This window comes from Danio aesculapii, chromosome 5, assembly GCF_903798145.1.
Source record: "Danio aesculapii chromosome 5, fDanAes4.1, whole genome shotgun sequence".
In the NCBI taxonomy this organism is placed as follows: Eukaryota; Metazoa; Chordata; class Actinopteri; order Cypriniformes; family Danionidae; genus Danio; species Danio aesculapii.
In genome coordinates, this window is record NC_079439.1 from 46,492,234 (window position 1) to 46,514,701 (window position 22,468).

General features: G+C 35.9%; 1 protein-coding gene across 2 annotated transcripts; it reads right to left on the reverse strand.

Annotated features, from left to right (window-relative positions):
* Nucleotides 1-152: 152 nt before the first annotated feature.
* cdc42ep2 (CDC42 effector protein (Rho GTPase binding) 2) lies at nt 153-22,317 on the reverse strand. 2 transcript variants are annotated; one of them, XM_056458354.1, is made up of 2 exons: nt 22,119-22,317; nt 153-7,267 (listed from the first exon to the last, which is right to left on the reverse strand). In XM_056458354.1, the coding sequence occupies exon 2, from the start codon at nt 6,958-6,960 to the stop codon at nt 6,217-6,219; it is 744 nt and encodes a 247-aa protein (XP_056314329.1). In that variant the 5' UTR covers nt 6,961-7,267; nt 22,119-22,317; the 3' UTR covers nt 153-6,216. The 2 variants fall into 2 exon arrangements, with proteins under 2 accessions (XP_056314329.1, XP_056314328.1); XM_056458353.1 differs by lacking the exon at nt 22,119-22,317 and adding an exon at nt 15,807-16,268.
* Between the last annotated feature and the right edge of the window lie 151 nt (nt 22,318-22,468).

Sequence of the window (22,468 nt, forward strand, 5' to 3'; positions counted from 1 at the left end):
ATATAATATAGCCTTTCTATGGGCCTGTCTTTGGGAGCAGCAGGCTAACACCTAATATACCTCAGTGTGAATTTAATACATACTGTATGTGTAGTTTCACAGAAAATGTCTATATGACACAATTAAATCATTTTAAAAAAAAACAGCCACACTTTTGTAAATGGCCATTTATTTACCATTTTGTTTCTGTCCTATCCTGTAAGTCTATTGTAATATGTACAGCAGCAGCAAACATTCAGTTAACATCCAGTATACAATCTGAAAAATCCCAATAAAAAATGTCCTTAGGTGCAGATGCAAAACCAAGGTGATTAGTGATAAATGATTCACGTTCATTGATAAAGCAGCAACGCTAAATATTCCAGATGCTGCTGCTTCCTTTTTAGCCTGAATACATACTGTCGTTTTATGAAGAAGAAAACACAAGTCCACCAGGAATGTATGTGTTCATGAAATTAGCATATCAGTAATGTAGGAACATCACATTTTCACTTTAATCAACAAAAATCGGAGTAAAAAATCCACGGCTATATTTGTTGCAAACTGAAAACAGCATTAATACATGAATGATCACAGTATTTTGCTGTGGTAAATTAGAGATGTTTATTAAGGCATGTGATTGTTAGCATTAAATCCAGCTATTGGTATTTACATCTATCTGTTTATTGAATTGCTGAAAAGATATTTATTTATTTGTAGTTATTGTGCTTCAGTGATGCAAAATCAGAAAGTAACCCTGATCACCCTTATTAAAATACAACAGCTTATAAGAGTTACACATCATCCTAGTCTAATACGTACTGTGTTGATGCAATTAGGAAAAATGACAAATGTAAAGATATTTTTGTATTCTACATCAGTGGTCCCCAACATTTTTATCACTACGGACTGGTCAACGCTTGACAATTCTACCAGGGCCCAAGTGGTGCCGGGGGTGGGGAGGGATGTTGGGTGTGCATAGATTGCTAGGCTGAGAACAACTTTCTCTGAAGATGACAAGCTGACAAAACATTGCTGCAACTCTGATACAAGTGTCTTATATAGAAAATTAAAAGGCACAGCAGTGTTTCTCTGAGATAATTAGTCTCCCGAAATGTGTCTATTCCATACAAAGTGTAAAGCTGATTGGTCAGTTCTTGTGAAGTGACTTGCGGTATTCCAGAAACTTAAGATGTTTTTAACTGGGTGCCGCGTGCCCATCACTCCCTATATGCACGCCTCCATTGGAGATAACAAACTTGAACGCGGAAAAGATGCGATATGTAAATGGAAATTTACGGTCCTTTGCGATCTACAGCAGATGATCATCTTCTTGCAGACATGCTGGATTCACCTGATTCGTTGACAAATAGGTTGCGGCTTCATTCTTTGGCAGTTCATGGGTCAGTGTTTGTCAGGTGACGTCACCCTCATGAACGCCTAGTTACATTATGGGTCTAACCGCCCTTTGCAGGGTATCAAAGTTAACGTTACCTGTTATATGGTTTTAACGTCTTTCACAGAGTAAATAGAGTGTAACTTTCTTGTTGCGTGAAGGGCTGTAATGGTAAATCATACGATCGAACAGGTAAAATAAAATTATGACGAGATATTTTAAATTTCCCATTTGGAAGAAAGGATATGGACCGCATGTAGGAGATTACAGATGTCTACTGAATCGGATGTTAAGTCTACCGAAATTTGTATATTCCATTCAATGCTGATTGGTCAGTTCTTGTCAAGTGACGAAGTATTCCAGAATCTTGAGATGTTCTTAAACGGGAGTGCCATGTGCGCATCACTCCCAATATGCGTGCCTCCATTGTAAATAATGAACTTGCACACGGAAGACGTGATATATGAATGCTGATCTATGGTCAGTTGATCATCTTCTTCCATAGACATCCTGGATGCACTTGATTTTATTTACAAATAGGTTGCGGATCCATTCCTTGGCAGTTCGTGGGTCCTTAAATCGGTCTTTGTCAGGTGACGTTGGATTATGCATCTAGCCACCATTTGTGGGGTATCCGAGTTAACGTTAGCTGTTATATGGTTTTAGCAGAGAGTAGATAGAGAGTGTAAAGTTCTTGTTGTGTGAAGGGCTGTAATGGTACTGGGTGATCGTTAACCACGATCGAACGGGTAAAAAAAAAATTATTACGACGACATATTTTAAATTTCCCACTTGAAAGAAAGGATATGGACAGCATGTAGGTGACAACAGATACATCATGTATGTCTACTGAATCGAACGTTAGTCTACTGAAATTTGTATTTCCATTCAAAGCTGATCGGTCAGTTCTTGTCATGTGACTCGTAGTGCGCTCACAGCATTCTGAAAAATTTTAACTGGGGGCTGCGTGCACATCGCTCCAATATGAGTGTCTTCATTGGAAATAACGAACGTGCACTTGGAAAAGACATGACGTGAATGGCCGCCTTCATTTGCGATCTCCAGTAGTTGATCTTTTTCTTGCACAGACATGCTGGATTGACCTGACTCGTAGACAAATAGCTTGTGGATCCATTGCTTGGCAGTTCGTGGGTCCTTCAATGGAACTTTTCCCCTTTGTAAAGAAACTTTCCAAAGACGTCTGTTTCTTACTCATTTTGCTAGCTTGTGGGTTAAATTCTGGTGGTCAAGTGACCGAGATGTATTCGAGAGAACACGCTCATTTTTAAACATTTTTTTCAAAATAAAAGATTGTTCAGACTCAGATAATAAATAAAACAAAAATAATTAACGATTTCTTGTGCGGCCCTGGGGGTTGGGGACCATTGTTCTACATGAGCAGTCAAGTGACCATAGGAACGGTTTAGGTAACACATTTCTGGTTAATGTAAGGGTAAGTTTTAGAATCCAAAATGAAATAAGTATATATTTTTAGTACTAAAATGTATTCATTACACTGTATGTCTAGCATTCAGGTCCCTGTTCAGATTGATAATATCTAATATAATGCATTTTGTCATTATGATTGAAAAAACTGTACCAGCCAAATAGAAAGGCCACATATTCAAAGTGTTTCTACATTTAATCTGTCACTAGCTGAGATTTAAATTAAGAATGGAGTTAAGTGCACAGAGCTATGATTATGTAACTAGATTAAGCTTTGGAAATAAATTTGCAAGTTAAGGATACAATTCACTAGTAACAAAATAAATAAGAAAACAAGAATTGTTTAAAGAAAGAGCAAAATACTTTCAGAAATGGAATTCATTTTATGAACTAGAGTGTTAAATCTGAATATATATATATAGTATGAGAACTATTGAGTTGATAAATGAATACAGTAGGTTCCTTATTGCTGTTTGTGCAAAGGTAGCATCATATACAGCTGATTGCGACACATTTCTGTTAATATTTGCTTCTTTTTTATGTCATCTTCTTGCTGACAGTTTGATGCAATTTGTGGTAAGTTACTTATTTTAATTTATAACCTGACATGAAACATAATACTGAAATCTATATCTTTGAGCTGAAAGCTTGGAGTGTATGAACCCCACATGTGCCGGGTTACATGGGGGATACCAAGGTAACACAAGTCCTTTTTTAGGCCCCACGGCTCAAGTCAGAGAAAGGAAAAACTACCGCTGCCTGGAAAGTGATCATCTGTCAAAGCCTGAGGGAGTGCATGCACTTCAACAACAACCAAACACCAAGAAAAAAAAAGTGTGCATTTCATGAAAGGAAACCATTCCACATTTCTGACCCTTATTAAAAAAAAACAGCTCCTTGCATTCTGAACAATGAAAACTACTCCCAGCAAAACCAGAAAGTTGTCATGGCAGGGTGTAGACGCATGTAGAGGCCTTCTGGCACGTGCATGTGTGTGTGTCCAGATCATAAGGGAGGAGCTCCGCATTTTTACCCGATTACACAAATTGCAACAACACAGAGGGGGGAGATGATGTCATTGCTGCTTTGAAAGAGAAAACTGTCAGTTTTTCCTTTTTCTGTAGTGAATCCAGGAGGCCCGTTGCTCTGTAATTACACAAATGCACAATGAAGGTCGTTTTTGGTGTGCTTTCTTGATTGCTGTTGGATTTTTACTAATATATCTAAGAGTAGAAATAAAGCCAGGACGTGTCTTTCTTGTAGTCCAAATACACTTATGGGGGAAAACAAAAACATAAAAAATGGTACCTTTAGTGTACACTAATCTGACATATTCAGATGGAGCATTCATTGGCCGAGGACTGACATGAAAACCAATCACAGTTTGTTTTGTTCAAAAGTAAAGTCAGTGTAAGTACAATAAAATGGTGTTTCGATGTGAAGCAAGTAGTACTCTGCATTCATAGTATTAAAAAAAAAACAGTAGGCAAGAGATACCCTGATGACCCACTATTTCTGGCAAGATTCTGATCTGCGCATTTGGTTTGGTTCACTCAAAATAATATTGTTTGCAGCTTGTTCAATCTACTTATTTAAAAGAAAAAATGAAACGACACAATTTCTGAGACTGATTTGGGGACAACTTAATTGTTTTATGTTCAATCCACTTAAATTTGTAAAAACAATTATGTTGGGACAGCATGAAGGAATTGTGTGATTGGGTTGATCAGGCTTCTGTTTCCACTGCCAAAAGTACTCTCTTACTCGCCAAGCGTGGCATATGGCATAAAGTTACAATGAACGTCATTTTGACGCCATTTACGTCTTTTGCTTACTCAAGTTCATTACTTCACATATACATGTGTGGCAAATCCATAAAACTTTACACCTGTTTTTACAGGACCTCATAAACAACAATAGAGGACATGCACCAAATCAAATTCTTGCTTCTTGGCACATGGCTGTTTGTCTACAGCACAGGTGTCAAATCCAGTTTCTGGATGGCCGCAGCTCTGCAGAGTTTAGCTTTAACCCTATTAAACACACCTGATCAAACTAATTGAGTCCTTCAGGCCTGTTTGAAACCTATACAGGTAAGTGTTTTGAAGCAGGGTTGCTACTAAACTGTGCAGAGCTGCAGTCCTCCAGGAACTGGATTTGACACCTGTGGTCTACAAGAAAAGACAAGCTTTGTTTGAGCTTGGGTCGACCATGGTTCATTGCTGCGCACTGTCATTGCATTATTATATGGCCTAATGTCTCTGCCGTGTATTTAAAAATGAGACTCCTGTGTTGTTGTTCCCTTGTCTTATGGTGCAAACTGTTCACAATTTTCCATAAACCAGTAGCGATCAGCAGAGTTTGTAGCTCCATGCTTTTGATAAAATACTGTCATAATAGGTTACCATTGAAAAGGACGCCAAAAAAGTGGTATGGTATGGTTCACCATTTTGGTACTTTTGACAGTGAAAACAGACTGTACTGTACTGAACAGAACCTTACTGCTCATTAAAGAACATGACAAATCAGATATCCTGTAGAATTCCACCAATTAGATAATGACTTTAAAACTTATCAACAATTTAGTGTGCATTTCGAATTATGATGTCAGCCAACAGTTCATGGACAAGACATCTGAAGCGAATACAACAATGTGTTTTACAGAACTGGTGTAGTACCCTTATAAATACCTTTGTACTGTCTCTACTCCTAAAAAGTGCACTTAAAAACTTAAGTCAGTATTTCTCAACCCTGTTCCTGGCGGTACACCAACAGAACAGATTTTGAATGTCTCCCTTTTCTGACCCATTGATTTACAGTCTTGGAGTCTTCTCTAATGAGTGTGTTTATTTGGAAGAGATTTGAAAATGTATAGTATAGGTGTCTCCAGGAATTTGGTTGGTATAATACTAGGCAAATATTTGGGTGAATTCTCCCTATAAAAGGAACTCCTCCAAGGTTTGTTTATCTTCGAGGGCGCTTTCACACCTGGCTCACGGTTTTGAAAAACTGCCATTTTCTCTCCCTTTGATTGGTTTGTATAGGCAAATGTGAACATGGTAATTGCACTGATTCATGCCAACACAATCAGTCCAAGATTACATGAATGAGGGTCTCAGGAAGCTTAAAAACACCTAAAAGGTACCATTTAAAAAAAATCATAATACAGTCTAATAGAGATGAATTAAAAAATCCATGTAAGTACGCAGAAGTTCAATAAAACAATGGATTCACAGTCCAAATCTTGGAGCTCACAAGAGTATTTTGCAAAGATTACATGTATATTGATGAAAAAAAAACAAATCTCCAGGAAAAGCTGGTAAATATCTTGTTACAGTACATCAAGAATGATTCCCATATTTATGCACCTTTGACTCACTTCTTTGTGTTCAATATCAGGTATATATCTCTTGTCGTCCGCTGGATGCAAGTCCCCCACTGAACGTCCCCGTTCTCTGCTTGTCCATGATCTGCAACACATCCTCTAGAATCGATGGCCCCAAGTCCAAATGGAGGGAAAGCATAGATCCAGCATTGGACAGATATGGCCTTTCCTCCTCATCTGCATCCTTTACACACTTCTCATCTTTCTTAGTATCGGGCATTGGCCTGTGTGTGTTTGAATGCAGTGAAGAGTGGTTTGGAGATGCAGGAAGGGACGCATGTCGTGTGATGCTCCTCTCTTCCAGGTGTAGTCTGGGAGGTTTGGGAGGTGGAGCGAGAGATGGAGATGTTGAGGGCGATTGAGTTTTTGTCAAGGTTGTTGGGACCTCTGTGTTCAACGTCGCTGCCGATGGAAGGGTGAGCGCCTGCACCCCTCCAATGATAGGAAGTGACAGGGCATTTTTCAGCAGTGGTGAGCCCTCACTGACCGCTGGGTGACTGCATACACTTGCTGTACGACTTAGTTGGAATGACCCACGGTGACCTTGTTGTCCAGGTAGTAGATGAAATTTACCTTGTAGGAAAGACAGGTCACCAAAAAGATCGTCATCGCCTCCACCACTGCCGATGTGGATAGTGTGTCTGAAGTCTCCAAGCGGAGGACTGATCATGTCAGATGAAAGAACATCCCGCAACTTTTCCTTCTTTCCTTTGCGGCTTCGTCGTTTTAAGTATATGGGAGCCTTGGTAGTCATGTTGGACCCACCGTGTCCTCCCGCACAGCAGAGAGACAGACCTTCCAGCAGGGTAAATAAAGAGGGAAGGTTGAAAAGAATCAACACGTGAAGAAGAAACAAAAAGGAAAATTTGCCAAGCAATCAAAACCAATCCAATTGGACAGAGTCAGGATGCCTTCTTTGTAGGGAAAGAATGTCATTGGTCTAAAGTGTCTCTTCATATACAAAGCCCAGAATTCCCATCTGAAGACCAGAAGGACAGCATTCCAATCAGGACAACGATCCAAGCATCCTTACAGACAGTTTAATCCAGTGTGTCTGCAGTCTGAGAGAGAGGGGGGGGGGGGGAGAGAAAGAGAGAGAGTATTTAGCACAGTAGTACATATTACTAACTATACACCATTTTTTATTAAGTTGCACTGATTATAGAATATTTTGCATATCTTTCATCACAGTTCTGTGTTGTCATTTTTTTCCTCTAGAGTCTAGACTAGGGATGCAACGATTAACGAATTTACTATTAACCGTGCTTTAATTTGTCATAGTTAGTTAATCGTAAAAGCTTCTCAACGGAGTAAAACTGCTGCAATTGAACAAAGTTACACCAACTGTGCACTAGTTTAAAGTTCCGAGCTTGTACACCGAGGCTAATACGCACACACACACTGGATTAACTATGACTCAGGCTATTAACTAAGGGACGTTCACATATCGTGTCTTTTGCATTCGCGAGTTCGTTATCTCTTTTCTTGCGAGCATATTGGGAGTGATGTGCACGCTGTGTGCGCACTGCGATCACGCTTTCCAGGTGTGAAAGAATGCCACGAGCGCACCGCGAGTCACGTGACAAGAACTGACTGTTCAGCTTCATATACACATTTTAACACCGAAGAGAAAAAAAATACAAATTGAAAATACCAAACAAGTTCATAATATAGTTCAGACAGAGGTTCAGCAGCCTGTGACTACATTTGTTCTCTTTAAAAGAGAAATACTCAGAGCCGATGCCAGAACATAACTAACAGGGGGGCACGCAACATCCAACTAGGGAGCACACAATCAGCAACCCTAATTTGCAGAAATGAGGCATAAAAAAACCAATACAGTGCAAGCGCTGTACAACAACTGGTACAGATCAGCTCATCCTGTCAGCTCATTTCCCATAATTTGAACAAAAATGATCATAGAATAAATAAGTATTACTAACAAAACAGGTTGACTTTTATTAGATGTAATAATGTTGAAATAGCCAAGAGTCACATTTAAGCGTGCCTAATAAACGCATAACTAACATTTTAAAACAGCTTAAAGCGGCACATGCGAACATTAAACCTCCTTAACAGTGTCCTTCCATTCGGTTCTGCATTTCAAGAAAGGTCACTCTCCAAGGCTAGCTGTACTAACTGGGCCTTCCGTTTGTGAAGTATTGATCGTCTGTGGTCCCTAAAAACATTGCGCAGAAAGGAGAAAAAATTCTCACATGTATTTGAAAATTCCACCAGTTTAAGCCAGCAGTAGATGTTTGCGTGATGTCAGATGGAATAGGTGGTCCTGGCTGAGAATGCAGAGTGGTAGGAGTACATTCTGAATCTGAAGATGGCCTTGCAGAAGCAGAACCGACGAGCCATTTTCTAATATCCATATTTTACGCGATCCTTAAAATATTGTGGGAAAAAGCATGTTGCTAGCATCAAGTCTTTACTCCATGTACACATGCTAAAGACGCAATGACGCACAAGACGCTGCAATGCATCCAATCAGAGAAACGGTTTTTTTTTTTCATAAAAAAAAAAAAAAATACACACACATCGTCGACTGTTGTTTTTAATTTTTATTACATTAAAAATCATGAAACATTCTATGCTTTTTGGAATTATTCTTGATTTAGTTTAAATGAATAATAAATTTGAAAAACTGTAGAGGGGCACAAAAACCTCTTTAGGGGAGGCACGGCTACCGAGTGCCCCCCCTTAACGTCGGCACTGGAAATACTTGGCCAATATGCAGCTTAGATTTATATGAGACAAATACTATTTTTATTTATTTATTCATTCATTGCTCTGTCATTTATTTAAATGTGCAAAATTATTACTTGTTTTAATGCCCAAAAGCCTTTTTTTCACTTATTTTTAAGGTCAAAGAGAAATGGACTACTATTTGTTTGTTTATTATTATTTTGTGCTGTATTCATTGGTTACCGAGCAACATAAATAACACTATAAAAAATAAGGAGTTTTCATGTGATTTTCTAAACTAGTATTAATAAATAGATAATAATCGTGATACCCTGTGAAACTGTGATTATTCCTCAGACTATAATCGTACAACCAAAATCTATAACCATTGCATCCCTAGTCTAGACCTTTCAATTAAGTCAAACTGTCTATTTGACTGTTTTTGATTTTTATTTCTTAAAAATCACATGGGAAGACTGGCATTATTCCAGGATGACAATGCCAAGATTCATCATCCTCGAACTGGGGAAAAAGCTTAACTTTCACACATGAATTAACCACCAACTGACCTGAACCCCACTGAATTTCTCTCACAGAGTGATTCTCCACAATGTTGGCGCTCCCATTATCAATACTATAGTAGTCAACATTTGGATCAAAACCTTTCATCAAATTTGCCATCAAAAACAATTGAACAACATCAATTCTTGTCAATTTTGCTAAAAAAATCTTTTTGATCCTCTTCAAATTTTGCCTACTGTAGATCTCAGATAAAAATGACCGCAACTCTTGAAATACACTTTGACACTGCATAAGGTTGTCAAAATAATTCTGTAAAGAATGCACACCATAATCAAAGCCTAAAGCAGTCTAATTAAATAAAACATACAATATTCTATATTTTACATTTCATATATACTATATCTCTCTTTACACCTTAACTGTCAAGCTTTAAAGCAAAGAAAACAACAACTAAATTCATGTAAGATCAAACCAAGCACAGTTTACAGAACATATTCATTAGGTCAAAGTCAAAAATGGGATTCACAACAGAAGATAAACGTTACAAAATTTAATAAGAAGTGAGAGACCATAAACAAACTCTAATTTGGAAAAGAATCCGGACAAATAATCAGGGTTTGTTAGTTTTGGCGTGTTTGACTTTCACAAAAAGGAAATATGACTGTGTCATGTCTCCATGTGTCTGCTGATTGTGAACCCGCCTGTCAAACATTATAAACATTGAGCAGCAGACTAATGGGAACATTTGGGTGAATGTTTGTGTGTAAAGGTTTAACGTGCCATAAGACCTGTACGTGTGATGATACATCAGAAGCTCTACAGCACGACTCCTGAATGCATACCTTTAGCACTAAATCATAGCATAGTTTTACAGCTTGATCAGTTAGCTACATCCTGGTGTGTGTGTGTGTGTGTATTTCCTTTAACCTTGACTTTTATCACAATGAGTTTAACGGACGCTCACTCCAAACAGAAACAAAGGCCAGTTTTCATCTCAAGTGTGGGAAAAGCCACCTCGCTGCTGCATCAGTGACCAAGCAAGATTTAGAGGAGCTCTGAAATGTTCCAGGCTATAAACTCTACAGCATGTTTGCACATCCTTTCCCTCAAATAACACTGATCCTTGTCAGTTGAGTGTATTGCCTAACAACAGACTTGCCCAATAGATTGCATCAGCACAGTTTTGAATGTGGGTCATCCAATGAAAAAAAGCTTTCCAGTTTGACCACACAAACTGTACATTTACCAAGATTTGAAACATTATATTAGACAAGCAGTGTGTTTAAATGGTAACTAATTACTATTTTTGTACAAATAGATGAAACGGGAATAACAAATAAATAAGAGTATTTTAAAGTAATAAGAGAGTAAAACCCGGTGAGTATATGCAAAGTTCCTTTAAGGCAAGTCATTTTGAAATCATCTTTGAAATGCCTCTTGGGCAGTATGCTCAGGTTTGCTTCTGTTTGAAAGGGCAAACATGAAATTCTCCAAAATTGCTTGTCAAGCTTATGATTAAATTTAGGAATTATCAATAAAATTAAACATCAACTGTCTCTTTAGTTTCATTTCTGAACCTTCTAAAACACACAAAATCTGCAGAAACTCACGTCTGGTCCGATCCCCTCCCATGATGAAACGTCAGTCTATAGCAATCAATGATTGGCTCCTGTACAAGAAGGCTGGGCTTTATTCGCCATATTGACCGTTACACTTTTCCTCATTCAAAACTACAGTACATGAGTGACATGAGTATTCTGTAGTCTTTGGTATACGTTAGGGCTGCAAGATATTGGAAAAATCTGACATTGCAATCATTTTTTTTCTTCATATATATATATATATATATATATATATATATATATATATATATATATATATATATATATATATATATATATATATATATATTGCGATATCAATATAAGTGTAGTGGAGTAAATCAAACTAATTTCAAGCATAAAATAAATAAGATAAAAGTGAAATAAGCAGTGCTTTATGGTTTTCCGTTAAGTAGTGAAAACAGTCAAACAGTCAGATATTCAGGTACAGTAATTGAATAATCAAATACGATGTAAAATACCACTGTGCAATCTTCATTGCGGATCAACTATAATATCAACTCAATTTTTCTCATACTGTGATGTGACTATTGCGAATGCACACATTGCGATATCGATCATGAAACGATATATTGTGCAGCCCTAGTATAGGTGAAAAGATAAGGACAAAGGTTTATAATATAGTGAAAAGACAAAGGTTTATAATATAGTTGGGTACAACTCAGCGATTAGTATGGTTTAAAGGATATAAATCAAATAAATTCTGCCACTATCTAAGCACCAACATTATTTTTCCACTTTCTTCTGTGAAACATAAAAGAAGGCATTATGAGAACTGACTCAATGTCAGTTGACTCAATGATTGAACTGTCACCAATGTTATTTGCTAACAAATATCCTTTAAAAAAATGACTTTTTTGCCTTTTTTTTTTGCAGATGTAATAAATTAAAAAACTAAGATCCGTTTGAAATCACCAAGGTAGATTGGGCAGGTTAGGGGATGATTATTTCCATGCAAAAATAAAAATTAATTAACAATTATCTCAACAAAAATGGATAAATACATACTTTTCTTTGCACATATTTGTTTAAAAGTTAATTATAAGACAGTATTTTGATTTTTATTTATATTTGGTTTCAAGTAGGGTTCATGATATTGTAAAAATCTAATATTGAAATATTTTATTTTTCTGCAATAAATATTGCGATATGATTACAGTTTCAGAAGATGGTTTGAACAGCACCATTTGACAGTTTCCTGGGGAGTCTTAACAGTATTCAGGTACAGAAACTGAATAACCACAATGCAAAAAAGAGGGTTTTCTTACTTTTTGTCTTGTTTCTAGTCCAAATATATTAAAAAAAAGTAAAAACCAAGTAAAAAAAATGTTGAGTTTTCTCCATCAGATGAAATAATTAAAAATTAAGAGAGTTTATTTGCTTGTTTTAAGGAAATTATCTGCCAGTGGGGAAAGTGAAAAAATCTTGTTTTTATTTTGACACGTAGATATTTGGAGTAGAAACAAGCCAAAAATTCTGAGTAAGAAATTTTTTTTTTTGCATAAATCATATAAATTTCATATAAATACATTAATTAAAACAGATCTGTGGCTTCTGGTCAACTGTAATTCAGACTGGACATTGCATATCTTTGCAATGTGACTATTGTGAATGCACACATTGCAATATCGATGCTAAAACGATATATTGTGTAGCCCTAGTTTCAAGTATTAATTTTTGATGTCTTTTTACAAATGTGCAAATATTCGACACAGATGGAAACTGCCTGAATGACCATTTTGAATGATGAGAGTGCATAGCGTTTGCACATACTTTACACACGCAATAGAGCTGACTCACTAAACTGAGCTGGATAATAATGAACCGTAGATAAACAGAGACCAATTAGCACATCAGGTTAACACCTGACCGAACCAACAGAAGAAGTGATTCATTAGATTACATTGCATGCAACCTGCAAGTTGTTTCATTACAAGCATTAACTTTTATCTTTTTTTCCATCTAAAAAGGATCCAGACTGACAAGCACTTAAATCACACAAGCAACTAATGTAATGAGGTCAATTGGATGTAACCACAAATCATTTTAACTACGCACAGCAGCATTACCTTCATAATACTGTAACGTTGAAGGATAAATGCTGTTTTAAACTAAAGTGGGTCAGCATTAGCAAGACTTGCATAAAAATGTTTGCATGTCAGAAGGCTCTAATCAAATAACAACTGAATAACAATTTTTCCAGAGAAGGAATCAGGCAATTCCTGTTCAGACTCGCAGAGGAGTGTCAGGAAGTGCCAGTGGTTTTTCTCTTATGGTATTCAGATATCTCTGTGTTTATAACAGCCTAATCGTAAATGTGAAACAATTCTGTGGAGTTCTGATTCTGGACAATATGTACAATATGTCATTCAAGCCAATTAAAATCATGTTTAAAAATGGCATTTCATGATGGGAAAATGAACTGTGCTGCTCTTCTGAAGGCCTGAGCTTGTTTATTAGTTTCAGAAGAGAAGTGAACAATGTTGCTGGAAAGTGTAAATGAGGCGCTGTGTTCAGGCAAGCCCAATAGACTGCTTTATTTGTCAGACACTGACCCAAAACACAACACTTTTGGTTTGTTTAGCACAGAGAGAGAGATACTGCTGTTAGACATGACGGTCAACCATCAAAACACGAATGTCATGCTTATGAGGTGAAAAACAATCCAGATCTCAGAAATGCACACTGTTCATATTAAGTGACAACACTGGAGAAACTTTACCTTGCTTAAAAAAATCTACATATTGAAGACTTTCTTTGGAGGTGAATCAACAAAATCAAAAGATCCATAAAAACCGACATTTTAATTACAAACTGGTTCCAGCCAATCAAAACAATCATTGAACCAATAGTGGTGAATGACTTTCACATGTTAATTTTAACTTTTTGAGCAGAAAAACATTCTGAAAACAACCGAAAAGTCATAAATGTTTATCCCAATCAAATTATAAGCACACACGCAAATGCATAAATATACCACTTATTGCACAGACATCATTAAATATGCTTATCATTTAATAAGTATGAACTGGAAAGAGTATAATACCATGAATACCATTCCTATAAATCCATACAAACTTTTATTAAATATTATACACTGTAAAATAATCCTGGTTGCCTTAATTTTTTAAGCTGAATCAAATTAGCCTTATGAGTCCATTAAACTTATATTATGTTAAACTGACTTAAAACAGCTCGCGTAACTTTTAAAATTAAGTTAGAACATGATTACCTCAATTTAATAAGTTACAATGACCTAAAAACATGTGCTGTCAGGACTAACTGATCATGTAATTATTTACAGTGTAGTCATTATCTGTACAAAAATATACTATTTTTGGAAGAGAGCAAGCATGAAGGACCACCATTAGCACCCTCCCTACACATAACCATCAGTGGAGTAGGAGTAGATGACTTGAATAAACAAATTAAAACAGTTGCAAATTGCCATGTTACTGTGCTGAAAGTAACTGACGTGCCCAGACTAAGTGAGAGATGGTTCAGCAGTGCACCTCCCCCTGAGGGGCCTTAGAGACTAGCTTAAAATTGCTGAAAGCAGCGGAAGCTGTTCTGTTTGAATGGAAGTCAATGAAGGAAAACACACTGAAAACATTGATTGTGTGTGGAAACAACATATATGATTGTCTGTCTGCTAATCACCATAAACATGTTTTACAATTGGAGTCCAATACTCAAATTGTTTTGAAAGTTAATTTATAAACATTTTTGTAAAGTATGAGTATTTTTTATTAAACTGCACCACTAATAGATCCACAACCAGCAATAACATCCCCGGCATTGTGCAAGTTTACTACACTATAAATTATCCTTGTTGCCTTACATTTTTAAGATGAATCAAATTAACCTTGAGTCCATTGAATTTATGTTAAACTGACTTAAAACAGCTTGTGAAACTTATAAAATTAAATTAGAACATAATTAACTTAGTTTAATCACCTAAAAACCTATGCTGCCAGGACTAATTCATCATATAACTTTATACAGTGTATGGGCGCATGAGATCAACGCTTTGCTTTTTGAAATTTTCCTTAATGATGTAGAGGTAAACGATATTATCCCATCCTCTACAGATTGAAATAAAGTTACATTTTCTCGAGGAACATGAAACAATAAGTTGCAAAAATAATATTTGTCCATTTCAAAAGAAATATACAAACATTGTGGACAGTTTTGGGTTCATTTTACCAAAAGCTTATTGAAGTTCAAGTATGTCCAAACTTCCTGATACATTCAAAACAGAATTTTGACATGAAATCATGCGGAGTTTGCCTTTAAGGTCTTCTCTTTCAAAATTACAAGTGCATCAAATGAATAAACAAATAACTTTCATTTAAAATCCAGTTCAAATCGGCAGTGAATCTGAAAGGCAGCTGTGTTGTGAGGCAATGTTGTGCTTGACATTACCTCTGTTCAAAGCTCTCACAGAACGTGCGCGCGCACGCTTTTACAATTTCTCACAACCTCCAAAAAAGTACCATCCGGGCATGATGGATAAACGTAATGATTATTCAACTTTGTGAAAAGTAGACGATACTTTTGCGACTGAAACCAGTCTAGTACGCAGGCTACATCTCACATGGCAGCAGCTCAATGTCACTGCAGTTTGCGCGCACCACTCTGGGCTCCTTTTGCCATAAGAGCAAATCCACACAACATGATCACTGACGGACACCACAGATACTTTCATATATCACAGTCGAGCAAGTTTAAACCATAACTTTCCTTATAAACATAAGTTGCTTACCGCTGAGATGCTCGTGTGATCCACTCCTTTCCAGAAAGTATCTATGCCCTGCTCCAAATGATTCAGTGCCAATTCTGCTTGGTCATGTTCACTTCTTTCAGCGCGAAAACCTGCCGAACTGACAGAAGTACAAAAATAACCCTAACACACTTGATACCGCATACCTATAGAGCAAGCGAGCGAGTATCTGCTGATCCGGTAGAAATGGAGCCTCGCTATAGAGCGCTGTAAGCCCACCTCACATCACATCACCGCTGCACAGACCGCACAGGACTGGACTCAATGGATCTGGATTGCCATTGATATCTACAATTGTGTTATCCAGGCCATTATTTGTCAGTTACCGCCGCGCTGTGCCGCTTCTTCCGTGTTTGCTGAGGATTCCAGCAGGACAGAGAGATCGAAGTGAGGCTGCAGCGCATCACGCACACACAAACTGCTGTCAGTTCACAACGCGCGGTGACTCAATAGGCTAATGTCAAGTTATCACACCCTCCACACTCCTCAAAACCATATCACAATGTCTCCTCCTCTAATCTCACATACTGTCCGTACATACATAAACTGTTTATCATAACATCCTCCGCAGACTGAAACAGCTGCTTTTCCTTTTTTAACAAGAATTTCCAAAATGCTAACATTAAAAGGCAGTGGATGTCTCTTAAAAACATAAAGCTAGACTGCCGATAATAGCTAAGTTATTTCAGCAACTTCTCTTGTGTTCCAGATGCTCTCCAGATCATCATGCAGTGACAATGACAGGATATCCAATGGAAATGTATAGGCTACCTGACGTCATGCAGACTGCAACAGAAGAGCACATTACTGGACATCAGGCTTTTGCAGGGTTGCAGTGAACCAAATAAACTAACAGATAAAAAAAGAGATTTTATTATTATGGTATTGATATTAAAGATATATAATGTAATAATATATTTCTTAGAAGTTTGATTCATTATCCTGCAACTTTTAGACATAAATACCTTTGGAATAACCAAATTGAGAGTGTCAAGTGGAATTTGATCTGGACTTATAACAACCAATATTGAGCCACAAATAAAGTCAGTGAAATCTACTTTAAAATTATACAGAAAATATATCCAACCAACCAGTTTTTCAAGAGATATACAGTTGATCTTTACAGTTCAGTCTTGTGTTTTTTGCGGAATGGATGTTGAGACTGTTATGCATTGTTTTTTGATTGTATGTACACTACCGGTCAAAAGTTTGGGGTCAGTAGGATTTGTAAATGTTTTAAAATAAGCTTCTCCTGCTCACCAAGGCTGCATTTATGCAATAAAAATACAGTAAAATTGTAAAATTGTGTTATTGCACTAATAACTGTTCAAAAGTAGTTTATAATATAATTTAATAAGTTATTCCAGGGATTTTAAAGATGAATTTTCAGCTTCATTACTCCAGTCTTCAGAGTTATATGATCCTTCAGAAATCACTCTAATATTAATTATTATTGTTATTATTATTTTTAACTGAAATAAAAGCAATAATGACTGGAGTAATAATTTCATTTGAAACTGAAACTACATACAATAAGTAATAAATAAATATTTAATAAATAAATATTTAACAATTTAACAAATTTACATTTAATAAATGTCAGCATGATGAAAAGAATAATGTTCTTTAAATTATAAAATAAAAGTAATCCTTCAAAAAAAAAAAAAAAAAAAAACTGACCCCAAACTTTTGGCAAGTAGTGTATGTTTTTGGAATGTAATATTTCTGGTTTGATGTTGAATGTTTATTTATTATACTGAGTGGTCATAGAAATAATATAAAGAAAAGAGATGCCATATTTTACGTAGATAAAAATATATTGATAAGAATCTCCTGTTTATGTTAAATCACATACATAAGTGTAAAGGGCCGGAGAGGAAGCCTAATATCTCCCATTTCAAGGCTGATTTAAACATTTATTTTGAAACTCTTAAAGGACTTTCAAGTCGTAAAGCTACCAGAACTGTAAATATTCTCCAAAAGCAAAACTTCTCTTCTCTATGTTAATTGTTATGCCCGCTCTTGTTCTTTCTTTTTATTTTACTTACATATTTTATGCTAAAATGTGAATATCCTATTGTAAGATTTGTCATGCATTTGATTGGAAATGTTTAGCAAATATAATAATAATAATAATAAAAAAATTCATTTATTGTATAGATTGGGAAAATATTTTTAAACTCATAAGTACTGTATTAAAAACATTAAACAAAAGAGGTTAATTTCAGTTTGTCCAGTTAAAATCAGAATTATTTGCCCACCTTGCAATTTTTTTTTCATTTTTAAATATTTCAAAAATGATGTTTAACAGAGCAATACATTTTTCACAGTATGTCTGATAATATTTTTTCTTCTGGAGAAAGTCTTATTTGCTTTATTTCGGCTACAATAAAAAAAAAGTTTTTCATTTTTTAAAAACAATTTTAAGGTTAAAATTATTAGCCCCTTTAAGCATTTTTTCTCCATAGTCTACAGAACACTGTTATACAATAGCTTGCCTACTGTAATTACCCTAACCTACCTAGTTAACCTAATAAACCTGGTTAAGCCTTTAAATGTCACTTTAAGCTGTAGAAGTGTCTTGAAAAATGTCTAGTCAAATATTATTTACTGTCATCATGGCAAAGATAAAATAAATCAGGTATGAGAGATGAGTTATTAAAACTATTATGTTGAGAAATGTGTTGAAAAAATCTTCTCTCCGTTAAACAGAAATTGGGGAAAAAAACAGGGGGGCTAATAATTCTGACTTCAACTGTATCTCAGGTTATTTCCTTGATTCTTTCAGTCCTTCTCAGTTATAAGACTTGTTTCTAAAATAGTAAAACCAAAATATCATAACTAAATTACAAGATAAACTTTCTTATTTGTTATTAACTTTGTTTGGTAAAAACTTCTATTCCAAGCAAAAATTCTCACAGCCTTCATTACATTTCTGAATTTAAATGACAGAAGTCTTTTAATCTCTCAGACTGCAGTTAAAAGCAAGAAAAGTATTTGATTTTTGGAATATTTTAGTATTTTAGTAATGTCTTTATTGCATAAACCTTTCTTTTATAGTTATTTATCTTATTTTTTTCTTTATGTATGTGATTATTTTACTTCTATTCTGTTTATGTTTTGTTCACTGAATGCTATGACTTCTGTATACACCTCGGATAAAAACAATGTTCAGACATTCTGTGGAGCTTGAACAGAGAAGCTTTACAAAAGACACCAGACCCACATCCCTTCACTTCCTTATCTCTTCACTTTTCACAACTTGTTTCACATGTGGGAATTCCTGTAGTCCACAATGCAGGTCTGGAAACTAGAGTCTTCACGACACTCATATATTCTTACAAACAGTCATGAACTTACTCTGATCCATTGTGTGATTCGACGACCTTGAAATGTTCAAGATTGGACTCTCACATTGAGATGCTTTTCATATTCAAACGCATGACTTAAAGGGATAGTTCACCCAAAAATGAAAATTCTGTCATCATTTACTCATACTTGTTTCTAACCTTTATTAGTTTCTTTATTCTGTTGAACAAAAGAAGATGTTTTGAAGAAAGTTGGAAAGCTGTAACTATTGACTTCCATAGTATTTGTTTTTCATACAAGTCAATGTGTACAGGTTTTTAAAACTGTCTAAACCGGTTTATCTCTTCCCTTGCTTCATTCTATTCCAATTACAGGATGGTTTGATGGTTCTGCTCAACATATGGACACCAGAGTGAAGCTAAATCATCTTTTGTTTGTCACTTCTCTCTAGTCTGATATGGATTCAGTGCAGTGCTTATAACTTTGCACTTATTTTTTTGCTTTGTCTATCTTCTTATCTGCCCTCATGACCTTATCTGCTCTTCCAAACCACACGCCCTCTGAATCACACATATTTGCTAGCAGATCAATCTGGAGTCATAATGCTGTGTGTGTGCGTAGATTTGATTAGGACACGAGGCCAACTATTATCCATCTTTCTTTCTTCTGCAAATTTATTCCAGATGCGATGTGAATTTTATAGAGCAGACATGATTCCTGAACGCATACTTCTATAGGAACTCACAAACAACACATTACTGTATCTGTCAGATATTGTCTTAGGAATCTCTTTGTGAAGCTGAAATGGAATAGGGACTGTAAATACCTCTGAAGGGGACAAGTAAATGTACACTACTGGTCAAAAGTTTGGAGTCAGTTTTTTTCTTTCATTTTTTTAAAGAAAATTATTCTGTTCATCAAGGCTTCATTTATTAAATGAATTTTTAAAAAAATATTTATTACAATTTTAAATAACTGTTTTCTTATTGTATGTAGTTTCAAATTAAATTATTACTCCAGTCATTATTGCTTTTATTACAGTTAATAATAATAATAATTAATATTAGAGTGATTTCTGAAGGATCATGTGACTCTGGAGACTGGAGTAATGAAGCTGAAAATTCATCATTAATTAATTCATCATTACTGGAATAAATGATTAAATTAAATTATAAACTACTTTTGAACAGTTATTTTATAGTGCAAAAACATTTCACAATTATACAATTTGTACTGTATTTCTGATTAAATAAATGCAGCTTTGGTGAGCAGGAGAAGCCTATTTTAAAACATATACAAACATTTCCCCCCTTAGTATGTGTACTGCTCTGCTGCAATCCACTCATCTGTGCTCGAAAAACTGAAGTGCTGAATCATCTGTTATTTGAAGACAACTGTGTTACCACAGAAAAGTTAAATGACAAATAATTTCCAGTAAAACAAATGATACTTCCCCCCACTAATTTCACAGTTTTGAGTTGAAAATCAGGTGTAATTGAATCTCACTATTTAACCTCTAATAAATGATGAGTGATGATGAGATGTGTATTATTATACAATCTATATGTATAGATATATTTATTAGGGCTGCACAGCATCGTAATCGCAATGTGCATATCCGCAATAGTCTCGTCACAAGATATGCAATGTTGAGTCTGAATTATAGTTGACAGGGAGCTACAGAACACGTGAGTCACTGCTAAGTTTAACCATAATAGTGAAGGTTTATCATTTGCATGTGTTTTTAAGGCCTGCGACTTTCAAGAGTTTAAAACATTTGGACACAAAAATGTATGACGTTTGCAGGTGTAACAAAGATTATTTGTATTTAATTATTTAAACAGAATTTATGCAAAAACATTTTTCTTAGAATTTTTCTGTTGTTTTTACTCCAAATATCTACATTTCAAAGCAAAAACAAGATTATTTTACCTACCCTAATGGCAGATAATTTTGCTTGTTTTAAGGAAAAACTCTTCATTTTGAGTTATTTCTTCTGAAGATGAAAATAATACAAAACCTTTATTTGATCTAAAACAATTTTCACATTTGGACTAGAAACGACACAATGCAAAGTAAGAAAAGCATTTTTTGCATTGTTATTACTGTACCTGAATCACAATATTTATTGCAGAAAAAACATCGCAATTTCAGACCTTTCCAATATTGTGAAGCCCTATGGTACCTGATTTTAGGAATCTGAGTAATTAATCCAGATTACAAAAAATGTTTTTGATTAATGTTAAATTGATTATTTATGTATATAAATGCCAAATATGAAATGTCAGATATCTCTGTGTGTGCTGCAAATGAATCTAATAAAGATGTAAAATGCCACGGCATTTTAAGATTAGAAGTATATTTTCCCAGGTCAGTCCTTTAGTCTGTTCTTCTTATGGTATGTAAACTCCTAACTGGATTTCACTAATAATCAAACTCCAGCAAGCTTTTCCCAATGGAGCTGAGTGCGCTCGGTCACGCGCACTGCACTATGCTGACTCTACATTCTGCACAACTCCACTCACTTCAGCTCTGCCCTGGAACTCACAGAGCCGCAATTCACTCAACAACTCTAAAAATGAGCTGCGCATGGCACTGAAATCACATTTCAGCACGTTTATCTCCAGATCCAAGAGTTTGACTGACAGTAAAAAGGCACCCACCAGACTTTCACGTCAAAAATGTTATCGAGACGTTTCTCACAGCCGTGATAGAAACAGAACACAACACGCCTTTCATCGAAGCTATTACGCAAACAGCGTAACTCAACCTGAGACAAGGTAATGTCACACAGCCCAAAAATGCCCGTTTAACATCTGACTCTAATTCTAGAACAAGCTCTCACATTCTAAAAACTCTTCGCGCTGAACTCGAACAATACGTGTATAACAGCACAAACATTCTACACAATTCTAAACACATCATACATTCTACACAAGTGAAAATACGTTCAAATTCAAACACACGAGTACTGAGAATACTTACAGTAACTTTACGAAGATTCTCTCAGTAAGTAGCCTATAGCGTCGTTCTTTACATCTTTGACAGTCCGTTGGGGGGCTCAAAGACAATTTGGCAACAGTTTGCAACGTCGGTTGCTCTTCACAGAGGGTGCAGCCCCTCGCGCTGCGCTCAGGCGGGTTTGAACGGTCGCTGGGAAACGCGCCATTGTGACCGAACACAAAGCGGGGGCCCGGGAGGGCTGGAGGTGAGGCCGCCGTCGCGCTTAAATCGCCCTTAATATATTGGTGCTGCGTTGCCAAGCGATTCTGAACACTTGATAGATGGCACTCACGACCAGGACTGACATTTGTAAAACATCAGCACAGAAGGAG